Source organism: Corvus kubaryi, unplaced genomic scaffold, assembly GCF_017639235.1.
Source record: "Corvus kubaryi isolate FWS band 111438036 unplaced genomic scaffold, C.kubaryi_AGA036_p1.0 split1-37374, whole genome shotgun sequence".
NCBI lineage: Eukaryota > Metazoa > Chordata > Aves > Passeriformes > Corvidae > Corvus > Corvus kubaryi.
Window position 1 is genome coordinate 2,431,349 of NW_024582079.1, and position 25,258 is coordinate 2,456,606.

Below are 25,258 nucleotides of genomic sequence, written 5' to 3' on the forward strand. Positions count from 1 at the left end.
AGTGCAGCCAGGCAATTTGGTGGAGATGTGCACACGGAGCACCCTGAAATCCATGGAGGATCTGTTCAGTGTTGGGACCAGCACTGGCATCCAACCCACTCCTCTGAGCAGCTCCTGCCACCTTAGAAGGATCCTCCCCAACAAATACCAAACTTCAGCTTATTTTTAACTGGTGACCTGATTGCTCACTCCCTGCCATCCCCAGCTGGGCTCTCAGTCTTTTGATGCCTCCAGCACCCTCCAGTGAGAGCAGCCCAGGAGACAGCCCTGCCATTGCTCTCTGGACACGAGGACACAAAGCATCAGCCAGGGAACTGGCACCATCCTGACCATCAGGCCAGGCTGCAGCCACCAACATCTTCCAGCACACGGGTGGCTGCTACCCCCAGCAGGACAGCAGAGTGGCAGCCAGGGACACCTCCAGGTCCCAGCCCACAGACTGCACAGGCTCTGCTCTCACCCTGCAGCAGGCACAAAGCTGCCCTTGAAGGAGGGAAAGCACCTGCAGCCAGCACCCAAAACACCAGTGCGTGGTAACCTCGAGCTGCTGCCATAGGAGACTCCCAGCAAACATGGATTAGCACAGTACAGGCCTCTTATGTCCTTTGTTTCTGTGTCAAGGAGCCTTTGACTACAGAACACCCATCTCTGCTTGAGTCACATCATCACAGACCACTCTTTATTTTGGATTCAACATACACACCTGAGAAGGAAATGCCAGAGCACTCCTCCTCCTGCCACAAGCTCCCCCCTTCCTGCCTCTGAGTCAGGCCCTTTAATTTGTGCTGTGGGTGACCTGGGACAGGTGTCCCTTTAGGCAGGGCCACCAGTGGCAGCAAAGCTGCTGCTTCTTCCAAATGAAGACAACTGCTCATCCTGCCAGAGGTTCTGCTGCTACTGAACATGCATGTTTTAATAATGGAAAATGAGTCCCTGGCAAGGTGGTTGGACAAGGCCTGGGAGCACATCCCCAAGCCCATAGGAAGACCAAGCCTTTTTTATGTTTTAAACCCTTCCACAGCAGCTGCCAGGAAGCAGCTTCTACAGCTGCAACTAACAGAAGCACTCCCAAGGAGAGGAAACAATCGTGGAAGGCTTTTTTCCCCCCTCCAAGTCACTGCCAGCATCTTAGCTGCCTCTTATCTATTCTCAGCCACCTCTCACCTCCCCAAACGCTACCAGAAGGGCTCAAATTACTGTCAGCTCTCATTAGGTTCACACGGAAGGCAAGGCCAAGCAGGAAGACCTCCAGACAGTTGTATGCTGAATTCTGATGAATCCTTTGGGTAGAAAGATTTCGGCAACTGTGGAACTGTTTTTGTTGTCTATCTACTGCAGTCCCTGCACTGGCACACAAATGAAGCTGGTGCACGTTTGATTATTGGCTGCTATAACAAAATCCAGGTGGGCACATGACCGAAAGAATTACTGTCTGCATGTTAAATACAAAAAATCACCTCATTTCCTTTAATTATTAAACTACTCTACACTAAAGCATTGCAGGTTGGTGGAATTTATCTGCACAAAAGCAGCTGCTGCTTCGTAAAACCCCATTACCTTTATTTCTTCTCTTCTGATATTTCTGTACATTTTGGCTTTTTGGCAGGAGCAAAGCTGCCTTTTTGCACTGACACAGGAACTGGGAGCTCATCTGTGGGAGCTCTCACTCCCCAGCCTGTGTTCAGAGCACTCTTTCCTGCCATGAGAAAAATTCCAGCTGTCCTGGCCCCAGAGCTGCACCCAGCTCTGCTCCAAAAGATGCAGTCAGGGCTGAGAAAAAAAACTACTGTTCTTTTATTTCATTCATGCCCACTGCTACCTGATAGCTTTTAAGTGAAACAGTTGTCAAAACAAATCCTTTATTTAATAATGCTACCAACCAAAGAAGAAAAAAATAGATTTTATTGTAGTGCAGATTTTTTTTACCCCAGACACACTCCTTTCAAGTCCAGTTTTAGGATTCAAGGAAAAGCTCTCCCTTTAGAGATCTAACCAGTCTAACCATGACTAAGACAGGGCTTTTTCCATATATACAAAATCAGAGCATTAGCCAAAAGGTATTCTAATACAAAAAATACTTCTCTACTGCACAACTAGAGCAGAGGAATGTTCTAAACCCTCAGCATAGCAGAGATGTGCAAGACCTGCTAAAACCCAGAGGATTTTCAAAAGGGGATTTGAGCACCATTGTTACCAATGAGCAAGTGCAGAGGCAGGTGTGACACTCAGTCACCTCTGGTTAGCTATTATGGACTTCTCAAAATTCCATTCTAGCTGTGCATTTCTGCTCTTGTGATTCCAACAGAGGCTGCTGCCTCCCCATGGGCAAGCTCAAAAGATAAAGGAACAAAGCAGGGAACTTGCACAGCACAAAGAAACAGATACCATACGTGGAGCAGCTTCTGAGGCAAATTAGGACTCTACTAACAGGGCCAAATTGCTTCCTCTCTCCCTACTTTAATATATACCTTCCAAGAAGGAGTGTTGCATTACAGTGTTTTTCCACAGAAAGAGAAGACAAGCAGTATGTGAGTCTGTGAACAGCCTGTAGCTGACATGTCAAGCTGCACTGAAAAAGGGGAATCGTCCTGCTGAATTCTCTCATTAAATTGCCCAAACACGAATCAATCCCTTTTAGTCAGTTCTCATTTACTGCTATAAAGCCAAGTACCTGCATTCTCAGGGCCAGATCAGCATTTTCCCAGCTCATGCTGAAGCAAGCACAGCATGAGAGAATGAGAAACAGCCCCCTGGTGAGAGTCCCTGTCCCACATGCCTGACACAATACAGACATCTTCAGGAAGCTGAGCTTCTCTTCAGCAGCAACAGCTTGATCAGGAATCCTCTCTGCTCTATTCTGCCCCGTCTAGGAACTGCGAGGTTCATAATCATAAAAATTTGCCTTTTCTTGCACCTCCTATCCAATATTCACTTTGACACAAATGCAGAGCTATCAGGAACCCAATTATGTCTGACTTAAAAATCACACCATGATTTTAGCTAACTAACTAGCCAGCTGCTACTCTTCTCTTCAGCACTGGAGAAGCTCTCTGGACTGTGAACACAAAGAGCTTGTTAACACATACAGCAGAGAGATTTCGGTGAAAAGATACAGACAGTCCATGAAACAGAGAAGCAATCTGCACTTTTAGTCTGTCACATTGTCCACCAGCCTGGACTATGCTAATCACATCTCTCAGTGTGCTGTAAGAGCTGTCATTGCCAGTCTGCACTTAATCACCATTCTTGCAGCAGCAGTGAACAGAGTTCATCTTTTTCCCTTCAATAAGAGCCATTACATCATTCTCCAGCATGGAAACTATGAACTGGGAAGGTCAAAAAGTTCTTAATTAGAAGGATTTTTATTACTGTGATAGTTCCGTTCTAGCCTCAATAAGAGAGATCTGCAGTACAGGCAGCAAGAGCTGGAAGGCATCTTGGATATAGGAAGCACTGTTCGAAGCCTGTAAAAACAAAAACCAAAATACACATGTGAATAAATACGCTACCAATCAGCTTTACTCACCACATACTCATTTCAAACAGCATTGATTATTGCACAGAAAAAACAGAAGCCTAGTGCTTGCTGGATTTTAAAGGATTCATTCTAGAAATCAATTTTATATCAAGTTTTTGAGGGGCTTTATGCCACTAGGCAAAAAAAGCAACTGGCTTAAAGACTGCCAAACAAGATCAGTTCCAATCCAAATGTAGGATACTGTTCTCAGTAAGAGAAGAAAAGTGTTTATTTCTAAGTGAAGCATAGCATGCTGTGGCAGGAAGGAAGAACACACCAACATGAAACACCCCTTTTTACCACACCTCAGAGCTCTGCAAGCATTGAGAACCCACTTAACATTAAGGAAGTGTTGGGACTCTTGCATGCTAATTTCTGAACTTGTCTAAGGTTTGACTTTGGACATTTCAATTCTAAAAATGCAGACTGCTGAATTTAGTATGTGTCTCCTGACCCATCGTAACTGTGAGCTGACACTCACTCCTCACTAAGTAACTCATCTCTTGTGCAAATCTACAAACATTTATCAAAACTTTCACATTATTAGACAGATAAGCACAATTTTAGACCATGGGTTAGAGAACTTGGCATGCATAAGGATCCTGAAGTGGGAAGAACCAGCATATCTATTTTTAAAGTATTAGCTTAAAGTTTTAATGTTAGCATAACTGACCTCCAAAAACACTCCAGTGATTAAGGGATTAAGCACATCTGCTTTCTCTTTGACCTGCAGAGATCAGACATACATTATCCTGATCGAAAATTTGATCACATTTCTTCAAGCAAGATAAAGCTAAATCCCCAGTAAGTTTAAAACCACCACTGCTCCTGTAACTAGAGGAAAGCTAAGCCACAAGCTCAGCAGCCTTGTAGCGTGCAAATAAGAACAAAGTAACCTGCATGTGGCCAGCACAGGTTGGGTATGAATACACATCACATCTTCAAATGAGCTGGGGACAAGTGGAGAATCCAGAGATGATGATACAATCTTCAGTAACACCCGAGTGCTTTGGAAAACCCACAACAGGCTCACAAACCTTTTTTGCCTCTGTCTCCTTAACACTGTGAGCATCAATTCCCACCCCCCACTCAGTGCCAGGCTGAATGCAGCAGGAGCCTCTCAAAAACTCAGCTGCCACAGTTTGAGGAACCCTGGCCTAGAAGATCAGTTCACACGGGAAAAAAACCTGCATATTGAAACACGCAAAAACAAAAAAGCACTTCATGGCAAAGATCCCAAGGCTGTTATCAAATAGCCACATCTCATTCCTAAGAACTGTGGTGTAACTCTTACCCCTGCAGTTGTTAAGCACGTTGTGAACTCTTTAGAGAAAGCTGACAGTTCTTTACACAGCATGATCGTCAGTCTGTGGAGGAAGACAGGGAAAACAAGGAAGTAAACACAGTCCTCAAGATGAAGTTTCTTTCTGCATTCCTCTAAAACATAAATGCCTTGTTTCCATGCTTATTAAATTAAACCAAAATCGATATAGAACATATAAATGGTGCATGAAGATTCAGAAGTTTCCCCAATAAAATAGAGAGTGGAAAGATGGGGAAATAAATAATTAAAGCAGAAGATCTTAAAGAGCACTCAGAGGACAGACACATCCATTCCAGAAGGAACAGTACTAACTTGCCTTTTTTTACTGGCAAGTATCATTTTCTGAATTAGAAAGTACTGCACATTTCAGACACATGCCAAGTGTCTCCTGTGTAGTAATTTTGCTGTCTCACGTACCAAGCATACTAAATGATTAACAGAGAGGTGATCAGGAATCACTTCTATACAACTGCTTTGTCATGTTTTAAATCTCTGCCTACTGACTAGCACAAACTTAGGGCAAATATTCTTCTAGGTTACACAAAGCTTTCAAGAAGGGTTTCCTTTTTCTTATCAAGAAATGTCTTTAAGCTGGAAAGAGATAGCTGAGTTCTAAAAGACAATGATGCCACCCATCACAAATCCACAAATTTGCCCAATTCCCAAATTTAAACACCTATGCATTATTCAAGAACCCTGCATTGCATGGATTTCCAAAGAATTATTAGACAGTTTAATCAGTCATTATATGCTATCCATTTACTGAGAGATGCACTCACTGTGAAAGGGACTTGGCTCTGTCTGTGGCTGTCACCTCCTGTTTCTGACCATAGAGAAACAAAGCTGCAGTTTTGTGAAACATTTCAATGGAGCAGGCTGTCAGTTCTGCCAGGCTTCTTATGGCAAATGCATGAATATCCTGCAAGAGTGACAAAAATTCCCCATACCACACAGAAACTAGCAGCTTTTATTATTTAAAACAAGTCAATTACACACCATACTATCACACACTTTCTTGACCTCAGAACCCACACACCCTGTGTGCAGAAACCCATACACCCTGCGAGTCACAACTGCAACTCAGCAGCCAGATAAACATTCTGCAGGCAAGTATTCTTTTCCTTGATTACTCAGTTACCTCTACTGATTTCTTAGTATCCTGGTCACCATCTCTGGATTCTACTTCTTGGTTTTCTTCACTTTCTTTTTCTTCTTTAGAAAGACTGCTGTTGAATTGTGCTATCCACTCATGAGCAGATGTCCTCACCTGTAGCAAGATGTGCCATAATATTTAATGACTGGAATGAAGCCCCCCTGCACACAAGACAATGGAGTATGGGCCCTCTCCAGAGGAAAGAACCAGCTACAACTCCTTTCAAGCTTCTGAGAAGAACCAGGACAAATAATCCCAGTGCCTTCAGGATTTTGCAAAAGTTTGGCTGCACTGATGTAGTTGAGGACAGCTGTTTCTCTAGCACCAGGGGCTGGAGTTTACCAACAATTAGAAACATGTCTGCAGAATGCTGCTGCCACTTGGTGGATCTGAACGGTAGTGAAATGATGGCAAGAAAGGTGATTCTTCTTCATACCAGCTCCTGAACACAGTAAAATCAGGTGCTTTGTACCAAGAGGAGGCCTTCAGTTCATGACCATAGGTTTTTTCACTGTGGTGGCTGAAGGTTCACATGATTCTGCCCCATAAGGTTAAAAGAAAAGGCCCATCTCCTTTGCCTACCATTGCCAAAAGACCTAAAATATAGCTTGTTTTCATGCAGTTGATATTTTCACAAGCAAAGCAGGTGAAGAGAAGCTCTTCCAGTGAGGAAACTCTCCAGCTTTTAGAATATGGAAAATAACTCACCGTGATCACTTTTTCTGGCTTGGAGGAGATGTGCAATTCTGAAAACAGCTCTGTTACTTCTTTTGTGAACTCCTCATCTCCTAAAGGACAGGAAAGGTTAAAGAATCCACACAAAGGACAGATTCAGGCATAAGCAGCACTTCAGTGCACACCTAGTTCTGCACAAGTCTGTCAACTGTTTCCTTTATTTCTCTTTGAATCATCACCTCAGGCAAAGACATATCAAACCCAGTCTTTTCAAATACAATTTCTAAGGTAAGTTCTGCAAAGGTGGAGACATCAGTGCCTGAAGGTTAGTTCTTGCTTTCTCAATTCTGGTTTTGTAGCTAAGGTAACTCCTTTTTTTTTTTTTTTTTTTTAACAGGCAGCCTTTTATAACACACTAACTTGCACATCACCTTGGAGAGTGTGAAATATCACTTAGAACCTATGGTTCTCCTATTATATATGGCACAGCAGATGTGAGATCCATTATGTGCAAATATAAAAGATACATTAAATGTTGAATGATAGCAAGTGCAGGTGTGTAAGCCCTCCCTGATGAGCATTTAGGTAAAAGCAAGGCAAGAAATTTACATTTAAATCCATGTAATTCTCAAGAATCAGGGCTCTTGTGTGCAAAGGTACCTCTGAATCTTTTGCTCTGTGTGGCTAAATCTCATTTAATAAACAAATAAAAAGCCTTTTTGCTTTCCTGCATGCTGGACAACTCTGTTCACAGTTTTTCCTTCCTGGTCGAGGAAACCCACTCTCTCTCTGAATTTGCATCTTGGCTCAGGGTCAGTTTTATGAACTGCCCATGAGTCAAACAACTCTAATCCTGCTCTGGCAAGAAATCATTCCTGCTATGGAATTACTGCACAGCAGCTTTACAGAGATGAAGGGTGTTGCTACCTGTCATGCCCCTGGACACAGATGGCTTTAGGATTAAACATCCATCTAAAGAATAACTTAAATTTGGCATCATGGCCATTGCTACTGATCAGGGCTGGCTGGTTCTGCACTGAGGACCAGCTTCTCTTCTCAGAACCTGGGGCTCTCTTACCCTTCTTTTCTTCCTCTTCTTCTTCAAAGAATTCAGGTAAAGAAAATGCTTCTTTGAGTTGTTCCATTTCCTCCTGCAGTGTGTCCAACTTCTCTCCAGAGAGGGCATTCAGAACTGCTTTCACCTGGTTAGGGGCAGCACAGCCAAAGAGAGAATCAATAAATCCATCCAATAGGATGGAAAAGGCAGGCCAAGGCAGCAAATGAGTGGGTGTGAGGAGAGTAACTTGAGAAAAGTTGTGAGACCTGCAGGAACTGAGGTTGGCTGGGGTAAAGGGAATGGCTTTAGGAGCTGAGGACAGGACAAACTGCTCCCAAGGTAAACACCAGATCCTAATGCAAGGATCAAAGTGAAGTCCAGTAATCATTTTACAGCAAGTTCTGAGCACTTGCTTTTACATGTCTATACATATATTTCTAATCCTTTTTCCCCTGTTCAGCTGAACTCAGAATAGAAAGCAAAATGCTCAAGGCCATTACCTTTGATTCACTCTCTCTGGAAAGCATCTCCAAGGCCTCCAGATGTGAAAGACCCTGAAACTCATCAAACAGTAACCCATAATGGGCTTTCTTCTCAGTAGCCATGGTAACCTCGGTAGCTGTCTGCTGCTCTTCTTTCTCCTTTGCCTCTCGTAAGACCTGAAAAAGAAAAGCAGAGGCCTCGTGACAGTGTCAGGAGATAGAGAACACAGGAGGAGAAGGCTTTTGGCTCAATAGCAAAAATGGTTGCTTAATGAGAGGACCCCTTCCACAAAGGAAGGGAGAAGACATGAGAGAAACCAATGAGGTGCTGATAGGGAACTGCTGTACCTGAGATAACGTGGAGGTTCTGTTTATCAGGCCCTTTGTTTTTTTGAATCCAGGGTCTCCCTCAGCTATTACATCCATTGTCTTTTTCCCGATGAATTCCAAGGCATCCAGACCTCCACTAATAACACTTTTACCCTAGGAATCAGATTTGGATAAAGACAGCACATAAAACTCAGAGATTACACAACAGAAGAAATTGAATTGGGAGGGTTTTATCAGCAATCTTACGCTGGGCACTCACAGAAAAGCCAAATTGGTCCTTTCCACCCTGAAATTCAACCCTAGTCATCACAAAAAGAGCAGCAGGACATGGAAAGAGCCACAACACATTACCACCCAACAGCTTATTACAGCACCTAGACAGCTGCAGCAATCTGATGGGAAATACATTTTTAGTTGGTGAAGAAGCTGGTTCTCAGCACATTGCAGTATTTAGTTCTCATCCTTCCAATGAGAAAACACCACACCTGTGGATTTTGATTGCTAACTTTTGTTCAAGCCTTAAAAGCAGAAACAGAAGGCAGCTTTCCATCTGCAGCTCTTTCAGATTCCCAGGCAAACTGACAAGACAGCAGATCACAAAAGCAGTTTCCAAGGGTAATGGCTTCCTTTGAAGTGCATTTCTCATGGTCACAGGAGCAAGCTGATTTCCAAGCAAATTGGGCTAGTTTCACAGAGGTGTTTGAAGAGGAGAATGGATTTCATCTCCAGACAGTTCTGTGGAAATCAGTGGAAACACTCCAGGAATGAGTCTGACCCTGCATTTACCTGAACGCTCCAAAGGCAAGGCGCAGAGATGACAGAGTACAGAGGTGACATGCACAGAAATGCATACTCTGCACAATCCACCGTTAGGATTGTTTTGCTATGTATATACAGAACTATCACAATTCAAGACATTTTTCACATTAGGTGCCAGTTAGAAGCAAGGCCCAGGATAAGGTTTGTCTGAGTTGGAGGAGTTTCTCACCACATATCCCACAAACGTCAAAATTAAGTTTCCTCTTACAATGTTTCAGATGAAAGGCCAAAACCCCAAAGCTCCCTTAAACCCATTTTCTCCCACACTCCCAACTCACTCACTGTGCTTTGGACAGCAGTAGAGATGGTTGATAAAACTTCAAGAGCCCCAGCAATAGGGAAGGAGCTGCCATCATCCGCTGCATTGGCATTGCTGCCTGCAGGATTCTCACTTCCTGCATTAGAAGGCACAGAATTAACTTCCTGACTTCCAAAAACAAAACTAGACCCTGTCAGCCACAGAGTGGAGAAAACCAACAGACACCAAATATCTGCCAGGAGCAAGCCTACAATTCAGATTATTTTCCTTTCTACTTTTCAGAGCTAACAGAACGAAGCAAGAGAGAATTATTTTAATGTTTTTATTATCTATCTCAAGGTGCAAGGTGCAGAGTAAGGTGATGTCATTTTGGGGCTGATTATCTTATGAAAAACATTTCAGGGTTGTTCTTATGCAGTACAAAACTGACCTCTTGTAGCGTCTTTAGACTCTGATGAGATTCCACTAGGACTGGGGATCCCAAGGGTTGTTTCTGCTTTTTCTATGACATTTGAAATTCCTTGACCTAGAGAAGACAGAAATCAGAACAGAAACAAGATTAGAGCTGCATATTCTTTTTTATTATTCTGGACTCCTTCTGCTCAAAACAGTTTAACCAGCACTGAAACCTCCTTCTATCCAGCTTGCCTACCAATGTAATGAACCAAGGTTTCATCTCAGCTTTTAAATGAAGTTGTAAATATTGGCTGAATACCAGTTTAAAATACCAGGTGAAAATTACACAAACGCCCTAAAAACTTGAAAGTTCTGTCTGTGCATTATCTCCTATCTCACTGTCCCTTTTGGTACAAGCTTTTCCCATTACTTGAACAATTCTCTCGACATTTTTCCAATAATGGCTGCTATAACTGAAATCCCCTTCTCTAGAAACAAGTTCTAAAGCACCAGCTTGAGACACAAAACATGATTAAAATATTTATCAAATACCAGAAAGAGCCTTACCTACAGTAGCTACGGTAGCAGACGCAGTTGACAGAAGAGATTTCCCCCAGCTTCCCCAGTAGCCCCACCCTGTCTGAACTGCAGGAGGATCTGAGACCTTTAATGAAGAAAAACAGAAGACTGATGCAGGCATTATGGTGAGGAAAGGAACAGAAGCAGACTGTGACATGTGGCTTTTGTGCGGCTTTTTCATTTCAGAGAACAGCAATGTGAATTTTCAGAAAGGAGTGGGGCTTATGCTCAGAGTTCTCCTGTGCTCAAAGCCATGAAATGTGAAGTCACATCATTTTGAGCAAGCACAGGAACATACCTTGATGGTTTCAGCTGCAGGCTTTTCTGTGGCAGCAGGCTGGCTTGGGGGCTTGGGTTCAGGTCTTTTCCGAGTCACAGGCACAGTCTCTTGTTCTCTCCTTTCCCTGCTCTCAGAGCAGCCAAGTTCCTCTGTCTTCTGTTCATTTTCATCTTTGTAAGAGGTTTCTTCTTTCAGATTTTCACCACTGTCTTCCTCAGACATGACTACAAACATCCATAGAAAGCAAAGCAAATTAAATAATCACTCCCTTGCACTTTGACATTAGTTCAAGAGCATCACATTGGTGCTTTAAATAATTAAACACAACAATGTGGCCACGCATACGCACATGTGTGTAGACTAAATTATGTCTAACTAGAAATGTCATACTTGGGAGACTAAAGTCCCACAGGGCCACGTGGCTTTATCTAACTGACACACCCTCTCCGCAGGGAAAAAAAACAGTTTGCTAACTCTGGAAAACAAATGACGGTACGATAGGGCCTCAGATAATCAAATCATTACATGTTCTACCAAAATAAAAGTGAACACAAGTGGCTTGGGATGGCTGCTTTGAGGAGTGTAGGATACAAATGGGGACACAGAGAGCTGAGCAGGCAGGGAGGCAGCGACTGGGTCACTTCTGTACTCGGGGATGAGCACTGCAGGGCACGAACACCCCCCCGAAGCTGCGATGTGCCCCAGCTGCCACAGCAGCCGCCCCAGCACCGCGGATCGGGCATGGGGAGCCCATGAGCGGGGCTGTCACGCTGCTCCCGGGGCCCACGTGTCACCCGTGCGGGCTCCTCTGGCAGCAGCTGCGGCTGAAGTGACTTGCAGGTGCCAAACCGAGCACCCCAGAGCTCCCGGGATCACACTGGGGCGACGCCGTGTCCCCGGCCAGGCGGTCACTGATGCAATCGGGGCAGCTGCCCCCGCCACGGGGCAGCGATGGCTTCAAGCGAAGGAAAGGGACAGCTCGGGGTGCGGCTGGGGACCCCCACCCCATCTGCCCAGGACTACCGGGATCCCGCAGCGACCACGGCCCCCAGGTCACCCCTGCACCCTCCCCGCCCCGCAGCCCTGGAGGCCTCCCTGTGCCTCCGCTTCTCCGGGAGACCCCCGAAGTCCCATAACCCCCACATCGGGCTGCCCCGTATGCTACCCCCAGGTTCCCTAAACCTTCCCGTGGGGCTCCTGCTGCACAAGGAGCTCGCCCGGTGTCCACACCACCCCCCCACACACGGTGCTGCCTGCCCCACAAGGAACCCCAAAGCGCCTCTCCCCGCGGGGCTCCCTGTGCCCCGCAGAGCCCCCTGAGCCTGTGCCGCCCCTCACCGTCGGCGGTCGGCGCGGCCCCCGCGGCTCCGGGCGGACCGTGACCAGCGAGGCCGGCGCAGAGCGGCCCCGGCGCTGCCCCGGAAGCGGCCTCAGCCCGGGGAAGCGCGTCCGGGCGGCGGGGCCGGCGCGGCGGCGGAGCTGCGGGACGGACCGGGCCGGGCCTGGCCGGGTACCCTCGTCCCGGTGAGAGCGGCGGTACCGCCAGGTTCACCTGGCGAGGTCGGGGTCGGGAGGCAGCGGCGGAGGGGGAGGCCGCGGGCCCGTGTCCCGCCTCGCTGCTCCGGCGTGGAAATGGAGCTGGGGCAACAAGGGATGGGTTTGGAGGACAGCGAAGGTGGTGGAGGAGCTCGAGGGGAAGCCACACGAGGAGCTGAGGTCACTTGGTCTGGTCAGCCTGGAGAACCGGAGACTGAGGGCAGAGCTCATCGGGGTCTGCAGCTCCTCCCGAGGGGCAGCAGAAGGGCAGCTCCGAGCTCTGCTCTGACAGTGACAGGACCCAGGGGACGGCCGGAGCTGTGTCAGGAGAGGTTTAGGTTGGATTTCAGGGAAAGGTTCTTCCCGCAGAGGGTGCTGGGCACTGCCCAGGCTCCCCAGGGAATGGGCACGGCCCCGAGGCTGCCAGAGCTCCAGGAGCGTTTGGACAGCGCTCTCCAGCACGGGGTGGGATTGTCGGGGTGTCCTGAGTAGGGCCAGGAGTTGGGCTGGATGATCCTTTTGGTTTTCTTCCAGCTCAGAATATTCTGTGAGTTTATGTTTCTGGCTTGACGTCATGCCCCAGTGACACCAGCCCGCGTGGCATCAGCCCCGTGGCCCGGTGCCCTCGGCTGCAGTGTAGTCGCGTCGTCTGTCCCACTGCCACCACCAGCCCAGCGGGACCGGGGCTTTTCCACGAGTGAACTTGGAGCACACTGGGGCTGTGGGAACAGGGTAATGCTAAGTGGAACTTTGTGCCTGGTGGTTTTTAGCTGACAGGGCAAAAAAACCTGTTCTGGTGCGCAGCCGATGCTGTGTCGTGGCAGGTTACCTCGTGACAGGTGTCAGGCAGCCAAGGGATAAGCACAGCAAAACACCGTGTCCTGTCAGGCAGCCAAGGGGTGCGTGCAGGAAAACACCAAATCCCATCAGGCAGCCACGGGACTGTGCACAGGAGAACATCAAATCCCACCAGGGAGCCTCACCCAGCGAGGCTGGCCCTGGTGTCCTGTGGATTTGCTCCTTAGGTTGGTTTTTGCACCGTGGGTGCTGCCATTCCCCTGCAGAGCTTTGGCTGGTGCCAGCAGAAGTGAGCCCTCCCTGTGGCCTCTCCCATGCTGCGTGCACCCAGAATGGCTCTTGTCAAGACCATGCTATGTTCATAAATCCCACAAGAGTTTCTGCCTGTAGGGCTCTGCCAAATGCATCCCCCTGGTTTGACAGAGGGTCAGAGGGGGCTTGCAAACTGTATTTCTGCAAGACATCAGCAGCCTGTGCTCTGTCTGGTGTGTCTTGGTTTATTGCCTCATGTTACTCCAGGTATGATGTGATGTTATAAGTAGTGAATGTAAAACCATAGAACTTGCAACCTCTTGGGCCCCAATTTTGCAGTGCCATATAAATGTATGTAATTTTAAGTACTATCAGTGCTTCCACTGACCTCAGTGGGACTACTTAGAGTGCTCTAAGTTAGACACAAATACACTTCTTCAGGGTAGGAGCCAAGGATGACTCATACAAGCGCATGCATCACAGATTTTTATCTTTCCACTGCTATTTGTTGTTACAACTTATGGTTTAATAAAGGTTAAATGTGTTGAGCTCAGCTTCAGGTTCAGTTGTAAAATAGCCAGTTCCTATTCTGACACATTTCATCTTGCTTGAGCTTAACACTTTGTTGAAGAATTGTGATGTTGGCACTGATCACGCTTTATCCTTTTTGGGTCCTTTATCAGCTGCAGCAGCTGTTTTGCATAAGTGCAATGGATGAAGAATATGGATTTTGCAAATCATTTTATTGTTCCCAGCACTCGGCAGCGAGAGATCATTGTCTGCTTAGCAATAATGGCTTTTCCAAAAGACAAACAATTTCTAATAAATCAGACCTTGAAGAATTTAATAGTAAAATTAAATGACCCATCACCAATGGTTTATGCATTATGCAGGCTCAGTGCAAGTATAGTGAAGAGCATATGCAATTACTGAAGATAATTATTCTTATGAGGGAAAATGTTGCTGAGTATTTCTTGTGTTAAATAAATGAGTGAGATTCATAATGTCATTTAGGAGAAACGTCACAGACGCTTGGAAACCTTAACAATTCAAATTTAATAATTTCAAATGACAATAGCACAGGCAGAGTACAAGAGGCACTGGGATTATTCTCTAATAAATCTAACGTTTCAGTTGGGAGGTTATTGTTTTAGAAGACTGTAAGTTATTATGTGCCTGGGATTCGAGGGTGAAGTTGAGGGTTTGTGTTTGCTGCAGAAGTATTGTCTGTTTTAACTGTATCAGGTGCTGTGAAGTCTGATGCATGCAAAAGCTTTTAAATGCATTTTTAGCTAAAGTCAGCTGGGTCATGGGGTGATGTCAGCTGAAGGTCTGGGACCACAGCACCTCACTTGCCACTGCAGGGTGTGACAGACCTTTAAAGCAACCCAAATGTCAGTGGTCCACAAACTACTACCAGTCCACAGCTTGCCTGTGAGGAGCCTGCACAAGGTCAGTGTCAGCAGTCTTTTGTGGGCTCTGAAACACTGAAAACACCAGAGGTCTAAAAATGGAAGGTTAAAACCACTCCCTCAAACAAAAGAATAGTTGTTATCAACAGCAGCCTTAGTATTGGGTTCTTTTCAGACCTGTGCTGTTGCTGTGGATGGGATGCTCTTCTCCAGAGGCAGCAGGACTCAGTAACACTTTCCCTGAAGTGTAGCTGGTGAAAAACAGGAATGAAAGAGGCCTTGGTAGTGGTTTTAACTGTTTAGCTGTGGGAAAGTAGCTTCTCCAGCACAATGGTATAATTGAGTTCTCTGCAGTAGTCTCATCTTAAATGAAAGGACAAGAGGCATGATAGAAAACAGAGTGGGGCCAATGATTAAAAAAAAAAAAAAAAGAAGAAGAAGGCAGATGAAGGGATTGCTGTTTACAGAGAAACAAGTAGGGAGCCTGTTTTCCAGTTTCTCTTGCAGGATTCAGTGGGTGAGTTGGTTAGTCAAGCTTGAAGGAGAGTTGGACACAGCTGTCTTCTTTGCCTTCTTTGTTAAACTGGTTTTGGCAATAGCCACAACAGAAATGGAAATGGGTCAAATAACACATTTCTCATCAGATGTCAAGTCTGGAATCTGGTTTGACCTTCGGCAAATTAACTTTCACTGAAAAAAATTCCCAGTCTGGATAGCATCTTAGCAGCAGAATTCCCCTTTTTGGATATGCTTGGTTTGTCTCTGATGAAAGACAATTACTAGAAATCACCTGGCTTTATGCATATTACATTATTTTTCAGAAGTGCTTTAGATAGTGTTAACTACTAATTCTAGAAGGATGAAAAGTGTCTGCATTATTTATCAAGTAAATGGGTCCCTTTGTGTGGTGATGTTTATGAAATTCCATTCCACTAACATCTGTTATTTGTAGAAGAAAAGATGATAAATTTGAAGTCACACAGTCAATGGTATGAAGTGAGGTATTCTTTAGGATAACATTTGAGCTTGTGGCTTCTGTACTTTGTAAATGGTTTTTTAAGGCTCTGGAGCAGTCTGGATGGAATCATAACTTCAGGGAACACATATTGGATTAGAAATTTTCTTGAATCAGGCTTCCAGGAAAATTGATAACAGATTGTCTCTTATCAGTGTCATCTCATTTTGTTACAAGTTGGTTTTATTCTGGCTTGTAAAAAAGGAAAATCTGTGTGTGCAGAAGACAGAAAATTAAAGGCTGTATCCGAATGTCTTAAAATATCTTTTGTGCACATCAATTTGAAGAGTATCTAGACAAAACAATTTTTCACATTGCTATGAAGTTTGGCTAGAGAAGACAATGAAGAATATATGACTGCTGAGATGAAGCAGCATAAACGAAAAGATTTTCAACAGGACCTCATTGTAAAACAAACAAGAATAACAGGAAGCAGGCTTAGAAAATGCAGCAGCAACAAGAGAGATTGCAAAAAAGGAAGTATATGTAGACATCAGTGTCCTGATATTCAGAAAGGGACTTCCTCTTGTGGCTGTAGATAACAACCAGGAGACTTTTCCAAGTAATTAAATCATGTTACGTAGTATTTAGACCCCTAATACCAGTTGTGCCCCTAAAATCAAGTAAGTAGATGTAAGTGCTAATAATCAGATGTGTGTGTGCGCTTTGGTTTTTCTCTGGGTGGTAAATGAAAGACTGGCTTTAGAAAACCAGGGCTTAAAAGCACTTTGATATTGGTGGAGAGGGAGGCAGAAATGACATCTTCTTTCTCTCTTTTCTTCCTCTATTAAGAAAGCACCTTTTCTTTGGTAACAAATGCAGAATCCACTTTTAAAGATAATTGTGCATTTCGAGTAGTCTGAACAATTTGTTCTTTTTGCAAAACCTTTTTCCCCTTAATGATTATTATTCCGGAGATTATTTATCTGGTTGGGAAGATGAACATCTAGTGGACTGGAGGCTGTGCTAATGCCTTCTTACCCTCATTTTATTACTGTGTTCTGAGCAAAGCTCTGCTTTGGAACCTCTCAGCTGACAGTTTGTATTACGCTAATCGAAATCTGTTTACTGGAAATTAAATTTGAATACGTGGTAACCTTGCTGTCGTTAATAAACTTACTGCTTTATCTTTTTTTTTCAGTTGTACTTCCAGTTTCCACTTCAAATATTCATGGTCTTGAAAGTGCGTTTGGATCCCAGACATTTTCCAGCACAGAACAAACCAAGAGCCCCCTCTCCTATCTCAGAGCAAAACAGACAGCTTGATATCATACGACCTCATTTCTCCAAATTAAATGAAAGAATTTTCACTAGCTTTCCATGAAGCTCAGCTATTGCCTGTTAATTTTGACTGTTAGTGCTGATCTTTCAGTTGGATTCACAGTGGAAAATGTAGCTTTTAACAGGACAGTTGCTTTTGGGTCTTTCAATGCATCACTTCATGCAGTGTCTCAAGCTTTAATAAGTTCTCCAGCACACCATGATATCATAGCCAAAGAAGGGACTAGTATTTTAATTGAATGTAAACTGAACATCAGCCAGTATGAACATATCCTTTGGTATAACTCCAGAGGACACCTGCTTGAACAGAAAGATGAAGGTGAGTTTTCCTGCTGTTTTCTATCCATCATTATTCCCCTTTTTTACAGTATTGGAAAACCCCTGGGACTTTATTATAATTTTCTCTTCCTATCCTCCCATTTTTACAATTAGGAGATAAGGAGAGAGCAAAACAAAGCCCTTTGCCCTCTGACATGTTGCCTGGGAATTACACCTGAGTACTTCTGTTCCAGCCCATCCATCCTGCTTTGGTGCCCCACAGAATCACCTTGTTCAAGAGTCATCCCAGTATTCCATACAGAAGAAATGAGTCTTCATCTTACCTAATACTAACTGATGGTTTTATTTAGTATTGCTCTGGTTTAAATTATATTTTTCCAAATGCATGAATTAAACACAATTCTCCACAGCTTGTGACTTTATCAGCTGGCAGTTGGTGCTTTAATTTTGTTACAGGATATTTTAAACCATACTTAGTACATGTATTTTTTGGTTTATGCACCAGTAAGACTGTGGAAAGTAACACAATATGTAATGGCCAACGATGGAATTCCTGCTATTTAACCCTTTTGAACTGAAGGGGAATATATTTTCCCAGCCATTGGCTCTTACATTTCTGTCCCTGCAGTTTTCAATTTTAAAAAAGTGTTTTGGAGATGTGTGTGTTTTTCTCTCTGTTAGTATTAATGAAGGTCATCAAACTAATTGATAGGATCTTGTTGGAGGCCATTTTTCTGCCTTAAGTATTCAGTAACCTTTTTGTAGTTATAATGCCATCTGGAGATTAGTTCAAAGTAGAGTAATTAGAAGAATAAGTTATGAAAACAGTTCAAAGTAGAGTAATTAGAAGAAATGAGTTATGGAAACAGTTTCCCCCCTATGTTAAAAATGCACAGCAAATGCTGTATAAAGCTTCTTGTATTGATTTCTTTTTACTTGGGTTTTGCTTGTCAGCACTGCATGCTCAGCAGAAAACTGTCTTGAGAAAATTCTGCGTTCTTTTGCCAACAGAGCCATTTACAGACTGATCTTTTTCATGGGTCACTTGACTTTTGACTCTGAACGTATGGAAAATTAGACTTTATAGAGGACAGTCTTTTAACATCGGGTGAGAAGTCCTAGTTAAGAATTAGGATCCCTGTCAGGAAGAACCAGCAGGCCAGAAACACACTGGAAAGTGCAGATGAGAGAAGGAAGTAAAACCAGTGTAGCAAGCATGCAGAATAATTTACCTTTAAGCAGTAGGATTGGTAAGTGGGTTATGGCTTTCTGTGTCATTTCAGTCCTTGGTGTACTGTTATGATGCTAGAAGTGGACTGCTTACTGCCAAACTTTGACTCCTGTTGATGTTTACCCTGGGATTTTTGTTTCATGAGCTCTGTTTATTTCTTTCCCCTCTGCAGGTGACCGGTGGAGAATTGCTGATTATTCCCTCAACATCACAAAGGTCAGCTTTGCTGACCGGGGCCGGTACACGTGTGCAGGTGTTAATCATAACGAGACCTTGTACTACACAGTCACCCTGAGGGTTATCTTCACCTCAGGGGACATGAGTATCTACTACATGATTGTGTGCCTCGTTGCCTTTGCCATCACCCTCATTTTGAACATCACCCGCCTGTGCATGATGAGCAGCCACCTCCGCAAAACGGAGAAGGCCATCAATGAGTTCTTCCGCACGGAAGGGGCTGAGAAGCTGCAGAAGGCTTTTGAGATAGCCAAGCGTATCCCTATCATCACATCTGCCAAAACGCTCGAGCTGGCCAAAGTCACTCAGTTTAAGACCATGGAGTTTGCTCGGTACATCGAAGAGCTCGCCAGGAGCATTCCCCTCCCGCCTCTGATCCTTAACTGCAGGGCGTTCATGGAGGAGATCTTCGAGGCCGTGCGAGTGGATGACCCCGATGAGGTGGGAAAGGAGGACAAGCAGCCCCCCGGCTGCGGGGCCCAGGCCGCGCTGTTCCCCAGGAACCCGGAGATGAAGCGCAGCGATTCCCCGGCCGGCGACTCGGACGATGGCTCCATGAGCGAGCCGGGCCAGGAGATCGCCGTGCAGGTGTCCATCCACCCCCAGGCCCAGGGGCAGAGCATCGACACCGTGTCTCACGGCAGCTGCCACTCTGTGCCTGCCGAGGAAGGCACCTGCTGAGCCCAGTGATCCCCAGGGGGGTGAAGGAAGCTCGGGTGATCCAAGGATAGTGTGAGAAAAGGGTCTGCAAACAAGCTGCCTCGGTCCCATGTGCACAAGAGTTTTCCAAATTGCAAGGTGCCAGAACTAGATCTGAAGTGTGTATTTTCTGTCAGTGTTGATTTAACGATTCGAGTCTGCCAGAAAAGGCCGTTTGGAATATTGTGCAGGGGCTTTTCTTTCTAAAGCAGGCTTGCTATATTTAAAATAGTTACACAACAGGAGTTCTTTGTCCTTGGCTCCTTGGTAGCTTTTGATACTTCAGATCTGTGTGAGAAGTGACCAAGCCGAGCAGTACAACTTGCAATAAGAACTTTTCCTTTGTGAGCTCCTTCTTTCCTCACGAAGTTGAGCTGAAATTCCTTTGAGTCAGTGTTGTCCTGATGAATTGAGTTCTGTGCTCTTTTTGAGTTGCCTCGTGGTGCGTGTAGCCCATCAGAACCATGGTGAGCTTGAACAAATCTGTTTTGTGTTGCGTGCTTGTGTGTTGTTATCAAAATGTACTGTACTTAGGAAAAGAATAGTGCCAGGATCTGCTGCTGGATTAAATGAGTTGTTGTCGTTTCAAAGCAGCTTAGAGAACAACCAGGAGGTCTCAGTTTCCTGTGCATCTGCAGGAAACTTGTGTGTATTCTAAAAGCTTGTTGTTTAAACTTGGTGCTGATTGCCAAAGCGCCTTACCCTGGTTCTGTCCCACAGAATGGAGCAGGGACAGCACTGCTGGCACTGCCTGGCTTTTGACTTTGCTGATTTCACTCACTGTAGAAAATCCAAAGTTTTATATGTATTTGACGTTGTTGTGAGAAAAGGATGACAGTAATCACATAGTGGCATAACTAATAAATGAATTTATCATCTACAGATAGGTGCCAGGCACATCTTTCTGAACAGCATTATAATAAAGCAGGTGAAAAGTAGTGACACTGAGTCGCTCTGCTCTGGCTGGTCCTGTCGCAAGGCAGTGGCAGAGTGGGGGGCTGGCTGAGCTATTTGCCAGCCACTGTTTGCAGGAGTGGAGTGGCTCACTACTAGAGCCCAGCCTCATGTGCTGCAGAGGTGGCAGAAGGGAGAGCTGCAGGTGCTGACATACATACACACAAAAGTACTTCACCAAGGATCTCCCACCTGGCTTCCTCAGCTGTAGAGATCCAGCCTCCAGGAATTAGAGTGCAGACAAGAATCTACTTTCTTCTTCCACTCTTTGGTGCTGATTTTTTTTTCTCCTTAACATTTGTAAGTTGTATCACTTAAATAGTATTTTATATCCTGTTGAGATTTAGTAGATGTAAAGCTTGTAAGCACTCCACAAATTAATTTCTTACAACTACTGGAAGCATATTGCCATATAATTTTAACAACTTGGCAACAGGAGCACCATTTAATTTCACACAACTCTTTTTTCTTCCCTTATTATTACAGAAATGTCAGTTGAACAAGTGATTCTGGAGGGCTGCTCAGGATTCTTAAGAGGATTTGACATTACATTTACATGAGTAGAGGTGGAAAACAAGCAGGCACAGTGGTAATAGCAGGGTGGGGCTGTCTGTGGTATGCATGCTCAGAATGAAGGGGCTGAACGAATTACAGTTACTATGTCAGAGAGAGGAAAATGACAGCATCTATTACCATTTTAAACTACCTTCTGGGGAAATTCCTGCAGTCAGCCACCAGTTAAATCACCCTGGTTGCCTTTGGCCTGTCGGGTTTGTCAGGAAGAAAATTGCTGGCCTTTATTATAGTAACATTCCCACCAGCTTGGTGCCATTTCCAAGACTGTAGCAAACTTTATCTGCTTCAGGGGAATAAAGCCTTCTGTACACACTTCAAGTAGCTGCCTCAACAGTGACTTCTTTTTTTGCTTCCATAGTTTGATAGCACTTTATGTCCAGGTGAAAAGTTTGTATAGTTTTGTGTGACCTGTCTGGTTTCTTTTAAGTTTTTTTGAGGTTATCAGTGTTAAAAGATACTCTGTGGATAAATTCCTATTTCTGTTGGAATAGAGAAGCTGCTGTCTTCACTTCTGAGCTACAATGGATTCATTGTTGCACATGTGTGAGGGGAGATTTGGGAGTTTGCACCCTTTAGGATGCACTGGTTGAAAGAGGTGAAGGCTACAAGAGAGAATGATCTGTTTCAATCTCCTTTGTGCCACAGGCCATCAGAATGTACCTGCACCTGCCTTATTTCCCTATAAACAGCTCTCCTTGCTTCTGTGAAACTGTTGCATGATATGCAGCAGTAGCACATTGGATGTGTAACCCCTAAAAACACACGCAGTGAGAGGTGCCACTACAAAATCTAAACCCTATTTAATTGCTTCCTAAGAAGCAGTTATGATTGACAGGTGTCACATCAGAAGTGGCAGCTGACAGGCAGCAGGATGACACTGGAGGTGTGTCAGATGGGTGTCAGGAGAGCAGTTTCTAGAAAGATTTGATCTCTTCTTTGATTTTTTCTGCTTTATTTATGTAGCTCTGAGTTCTTCAGCGCAGTTACCTGATGTCTTCCTATTGCTTTCTGAGAGGAAAGAATGACCATGCATAAAGGTCCTCAGAAGTGCAGTTGCAGTGTCAATTGCTGGATGGCAAAGCTGAGAGTTTTCCTGAATTACTACAGTATTTTGTTCCTTAAATTAATTTCCTTCCTGGGAAGGAGGTGCTTTTGTAAGGATTTTGGTGTATCAGGAGTACCCTCTGAATGTAGGAACTGATCCTACTCCCACTGAATTCATTTAGAGAGGATTTGGAGCTCTGGTGCATTTCACAGGATTTTTATGCATCTGAAAGCAAGGACGATGGTGATGTTAAATGGTAAAAGTGATTTCCAGAGAATAGAAAATTTACACCAGTTTCCAAACAACTTGTGAACTGTCCTAGTTATACTGAGAGTAGATGTGTGCACTTAAATTTCTTTGATGAATCTAATTGAACATTAACATTGAAAGTGTTTCTCTCTTAACTTTTTTTAGGATGAGGAGATTCTGCAGTGGTTTCCTTGCTTTAAACTAAAGTCTTTGACAATCACAAGGCTATTCTATCTCTTCTTTGTGACTTACTTTAAAAGACCTAAAATCTACTTGTTATCCAAGAGTACCTAAAACTAACTTTGTAGTGATGATTTGCATTACCTGGATTGTAATGTAACTGTTTAATGTAACCACGTAGGATTTCATACTTTCATAAAATGAATTAGTAGATTTGCAGAATAAATTCAAAAGAAAAACCTTGTTCTGGTGGAGTTTTCTGTTTTACAAGTGAGGAGTGCCCGTCTCTCCAAGGTTATGTAGCAGCTGTATTGAGCTCAGCAGAATGTTGTTAATCAACCTGACAGAGGTTACTGGAATATTCAGTCATCTGAAGGACCATTCCTGCTTGACTTCACTGTCATATTTTTTTTTGTCTTAAACTCCTCAAGAGCACCTAGTAATTGTTCCCAGCTGCATATACAAACAGTTACAGACCTGAAATGGTTTCAGGAAGGTCCTTGTTTACTTCTTTGTTTCACATTTTGTGTGTGACCTTCAGCCACAAATCTGTTTTATTTGTTCTCACCTTTTTCACATGATTGTACTATTCCATATTGTAAGCACCTCTCTTTTTGTAATCCCACACCCCAAACACCAAAAATCCACCTTGCTGAGAAACCCTCTGAAGTGCCTTCCAGGGGGTGTGCAAGTGTGAATGAGAGCAGAATTCACCCACCGTGCTTTTAAAGAGTCTCTGGTTGCCAGCATCTGCACAAGGCAGATAATGGCATTACAGCTGAATGTTTGGGGATTTTCCCATGAGAATCAGCTGCCTAAAGGAAGAATTACTGGACCCATACTCCTCAGGCTAGGTCAATACTCAGTCAGCATCTGCTTTCTATCTCCTTGTTATGAGAGATGCATTAATGATAGCGGTTCAGTTTTTTAAAGCTCCTGTAACCTGACCCCTCATGATCCTATCCACAGTGAACAAATTCATCTGCATCCATTTAGAGCACTTTTCCATCTGGTAACAACAGATCATTGAAAAGGGAGCTGCTTTAAGGATGATTGTACTTTAATTCTAGGTGCATGCCTTAAAAAATACGTTTTTTTCTTAATGTTACAGCACTTCTGTGAATGAAGTCTCCAGCTGGAGACACAATGGAGACACCACGGTGTCATTCAACTCAGGCAAGTTACAGCTTTATCGACTTCCCTTCAGCCAGGTCATTTCACACCAGCTGAGTCTCCTCTTTTTTTATTGGATAGCAGCTCATTCAGATGTCTCCAAATACTGCCAGCTTTTTTGCATGTGGAAGTGAGAATTGCACCATCATTCAAAAAAAAATCGTTCTGCTAGATGCTGAAATACCAAAAAAGCCCTAAAAGCTGGAAAGTTGTTCTTTATCCCTGGTAAAACAGTACCTATTCTTTGGTCACGCCTGGCTGCCAATGAGCGCAATAATACTGAGCAATTAAGCCTTTCATTTTCGTTAGGCTAATTAATTGTTTGCACAGTGCCCTGAATATGGAATCATTTTCCTTTTGGAAAGAATAAAAGGATTAGAATGGCTCTATCCCAAGTTGCTCTGAACGTATTTTATTTATTTAGTGGGAGAAAAATCCTCTCTTGCCCCAAACGCAAACCACACACTCGAGCGTTACGGCTGCACGGGGACGTTTCCATCGGCGGGGATGTGAATGCATCCACATATGTCCATCCATCTGCAGCCACACTCCATATGGGATCTGGGGCTTCTGGTGCATGGCAATGAGTGGGCAGAGGCTGCAGCCACGTTGTGTGTGCTGCTGGGTTTGGATGTCAGCGCTGTCAGGGGCGGCAGCGGGATGAGCATCCCTCGGGTTTCAGCTGCCCCTGGCACCGTGGTCATTGTGAGTTGTGACAGCGCTGGGAGGGCAGAGCTCTGCGACTGGACACTCTCTCAAGAGGCTTGTACTGAGTGAATCCAAGGCAAATGGAACCTGGACTAGGATTTCATGAAGAAGGGACCCAGTGGGCACAGTATTGCAGAGGCTATTGCCAGCTCTTCTTTATGTTTGTCCCATTCGGTACCTCTTTGCGCAACCAAATTATTAAATATATATTTCACATTAAATGATTCTACAAACTTGCAAAAAGCCATTTCAGTGGAAAGCAAGGGAACATACTCAGCTCTAAGTGCAAGGCAGAGGCTGCCATCACACAAACTTCCGCTACAGGGGTTGGAGATAACTGGCTGGAGCTCCTCATGCCTTCCCTGCTCCCTGCTCTCCTGTAAGACCTGTTATGGTCCATCTGCAAGAGTTGAAAGTGAAAATTCTGTCCCGTGCTACTTCCTCTTCCTCTATAGATCAGGACATTGAGAACAGCCCTGGGTTTAAAGGGAGCATGAGAGGCCACCTAGGACGTGCTCTCAGCCACAGATGTCCATCCTGGCTTAAAAACAGCTGCTGGCAGAGATGTCGCATCTCCCAGGCAATCTGTTCTCCTGCTGAACTACCCAGACTACTGGAAAGATTTCCCTAATATCTGCCCCAAAGCATCTCTTAATGCATCACCCATCTCATCCTTTCCATGCCCACTGCTGCTACACCTGCAGTCCAAATCAGGGCCACCCCAAACGTGCAGGAAAGGAACTGGAGGGCAACACAACACAG

General features: G+C 44.5%; 2 protein-coding genes across 2 annotated transcripts; one reads left to right on the top strand and one right to left on the bottom strand.

Moving 5' to 3' along the window:
• Positions 1 to 1,884: 1,884 nt before the first annotated feature.
• On the bottom strand, positions 1,885 to 12,315 carry LOC121657797 (protein FAM114A2-like). Its single transcript, XM_042013900.1, has 14 exons — positions 12,210 to 12,315; positions 10,890 to 11,095; positions 10,580 to 10,676; positions 10,047 to 10,142; positions 9,640 to 9,752; positions 8,557 to 8,691; positions 8,227 to 8,385; positions 7,748 to 7,871; positions 6,703 to 6,782; positions 5,980 to 6,108; positions 5,621 to 5,760; positions 4,812 to 4,884; positions 4,191 to 4,244; positions 1,885 to 3,464 (listed from the first exon to the last, which is right to left on the bottom strand). Exons 2-14 carry the CDS (start codon positions 11,091 to 11,093, stop codon positions 3,366 to 3,368), a joined length of 1,503 nt encoding a protein of 500 aa, XP_041869834.1. The 5' UTR covers positions 11,094 to 11,095; positions 12,210 to 12,315; the 3' UTR covers positions 1,885 to 3,365.
• Positions 12,315 to 22,858, top strand: LOC121657798 (microfibril-associated glycoprotein 3-like). The gene is made up of 3 exons (XM_042013901.1): positions 12,315 to 12,395; positions 17,026 to 17,484; positions 18,848 to 22,858. Exons 2-3 carry the CDS (start codon positions 17,205 to 17,207, stop codon positions 19,591 to 19,593), a joined length of 1,026 nt encoding a protein of 341 aa, XP_041869835.1. The 5' UTR covers positions 12,315 to 12,395; positions 17,026 to 17,204; the 3' UTR covers positions 19,594 to 22,858.
• Positions 22,859 to 25,258: the final 2,400 nt, after the last annotated feature.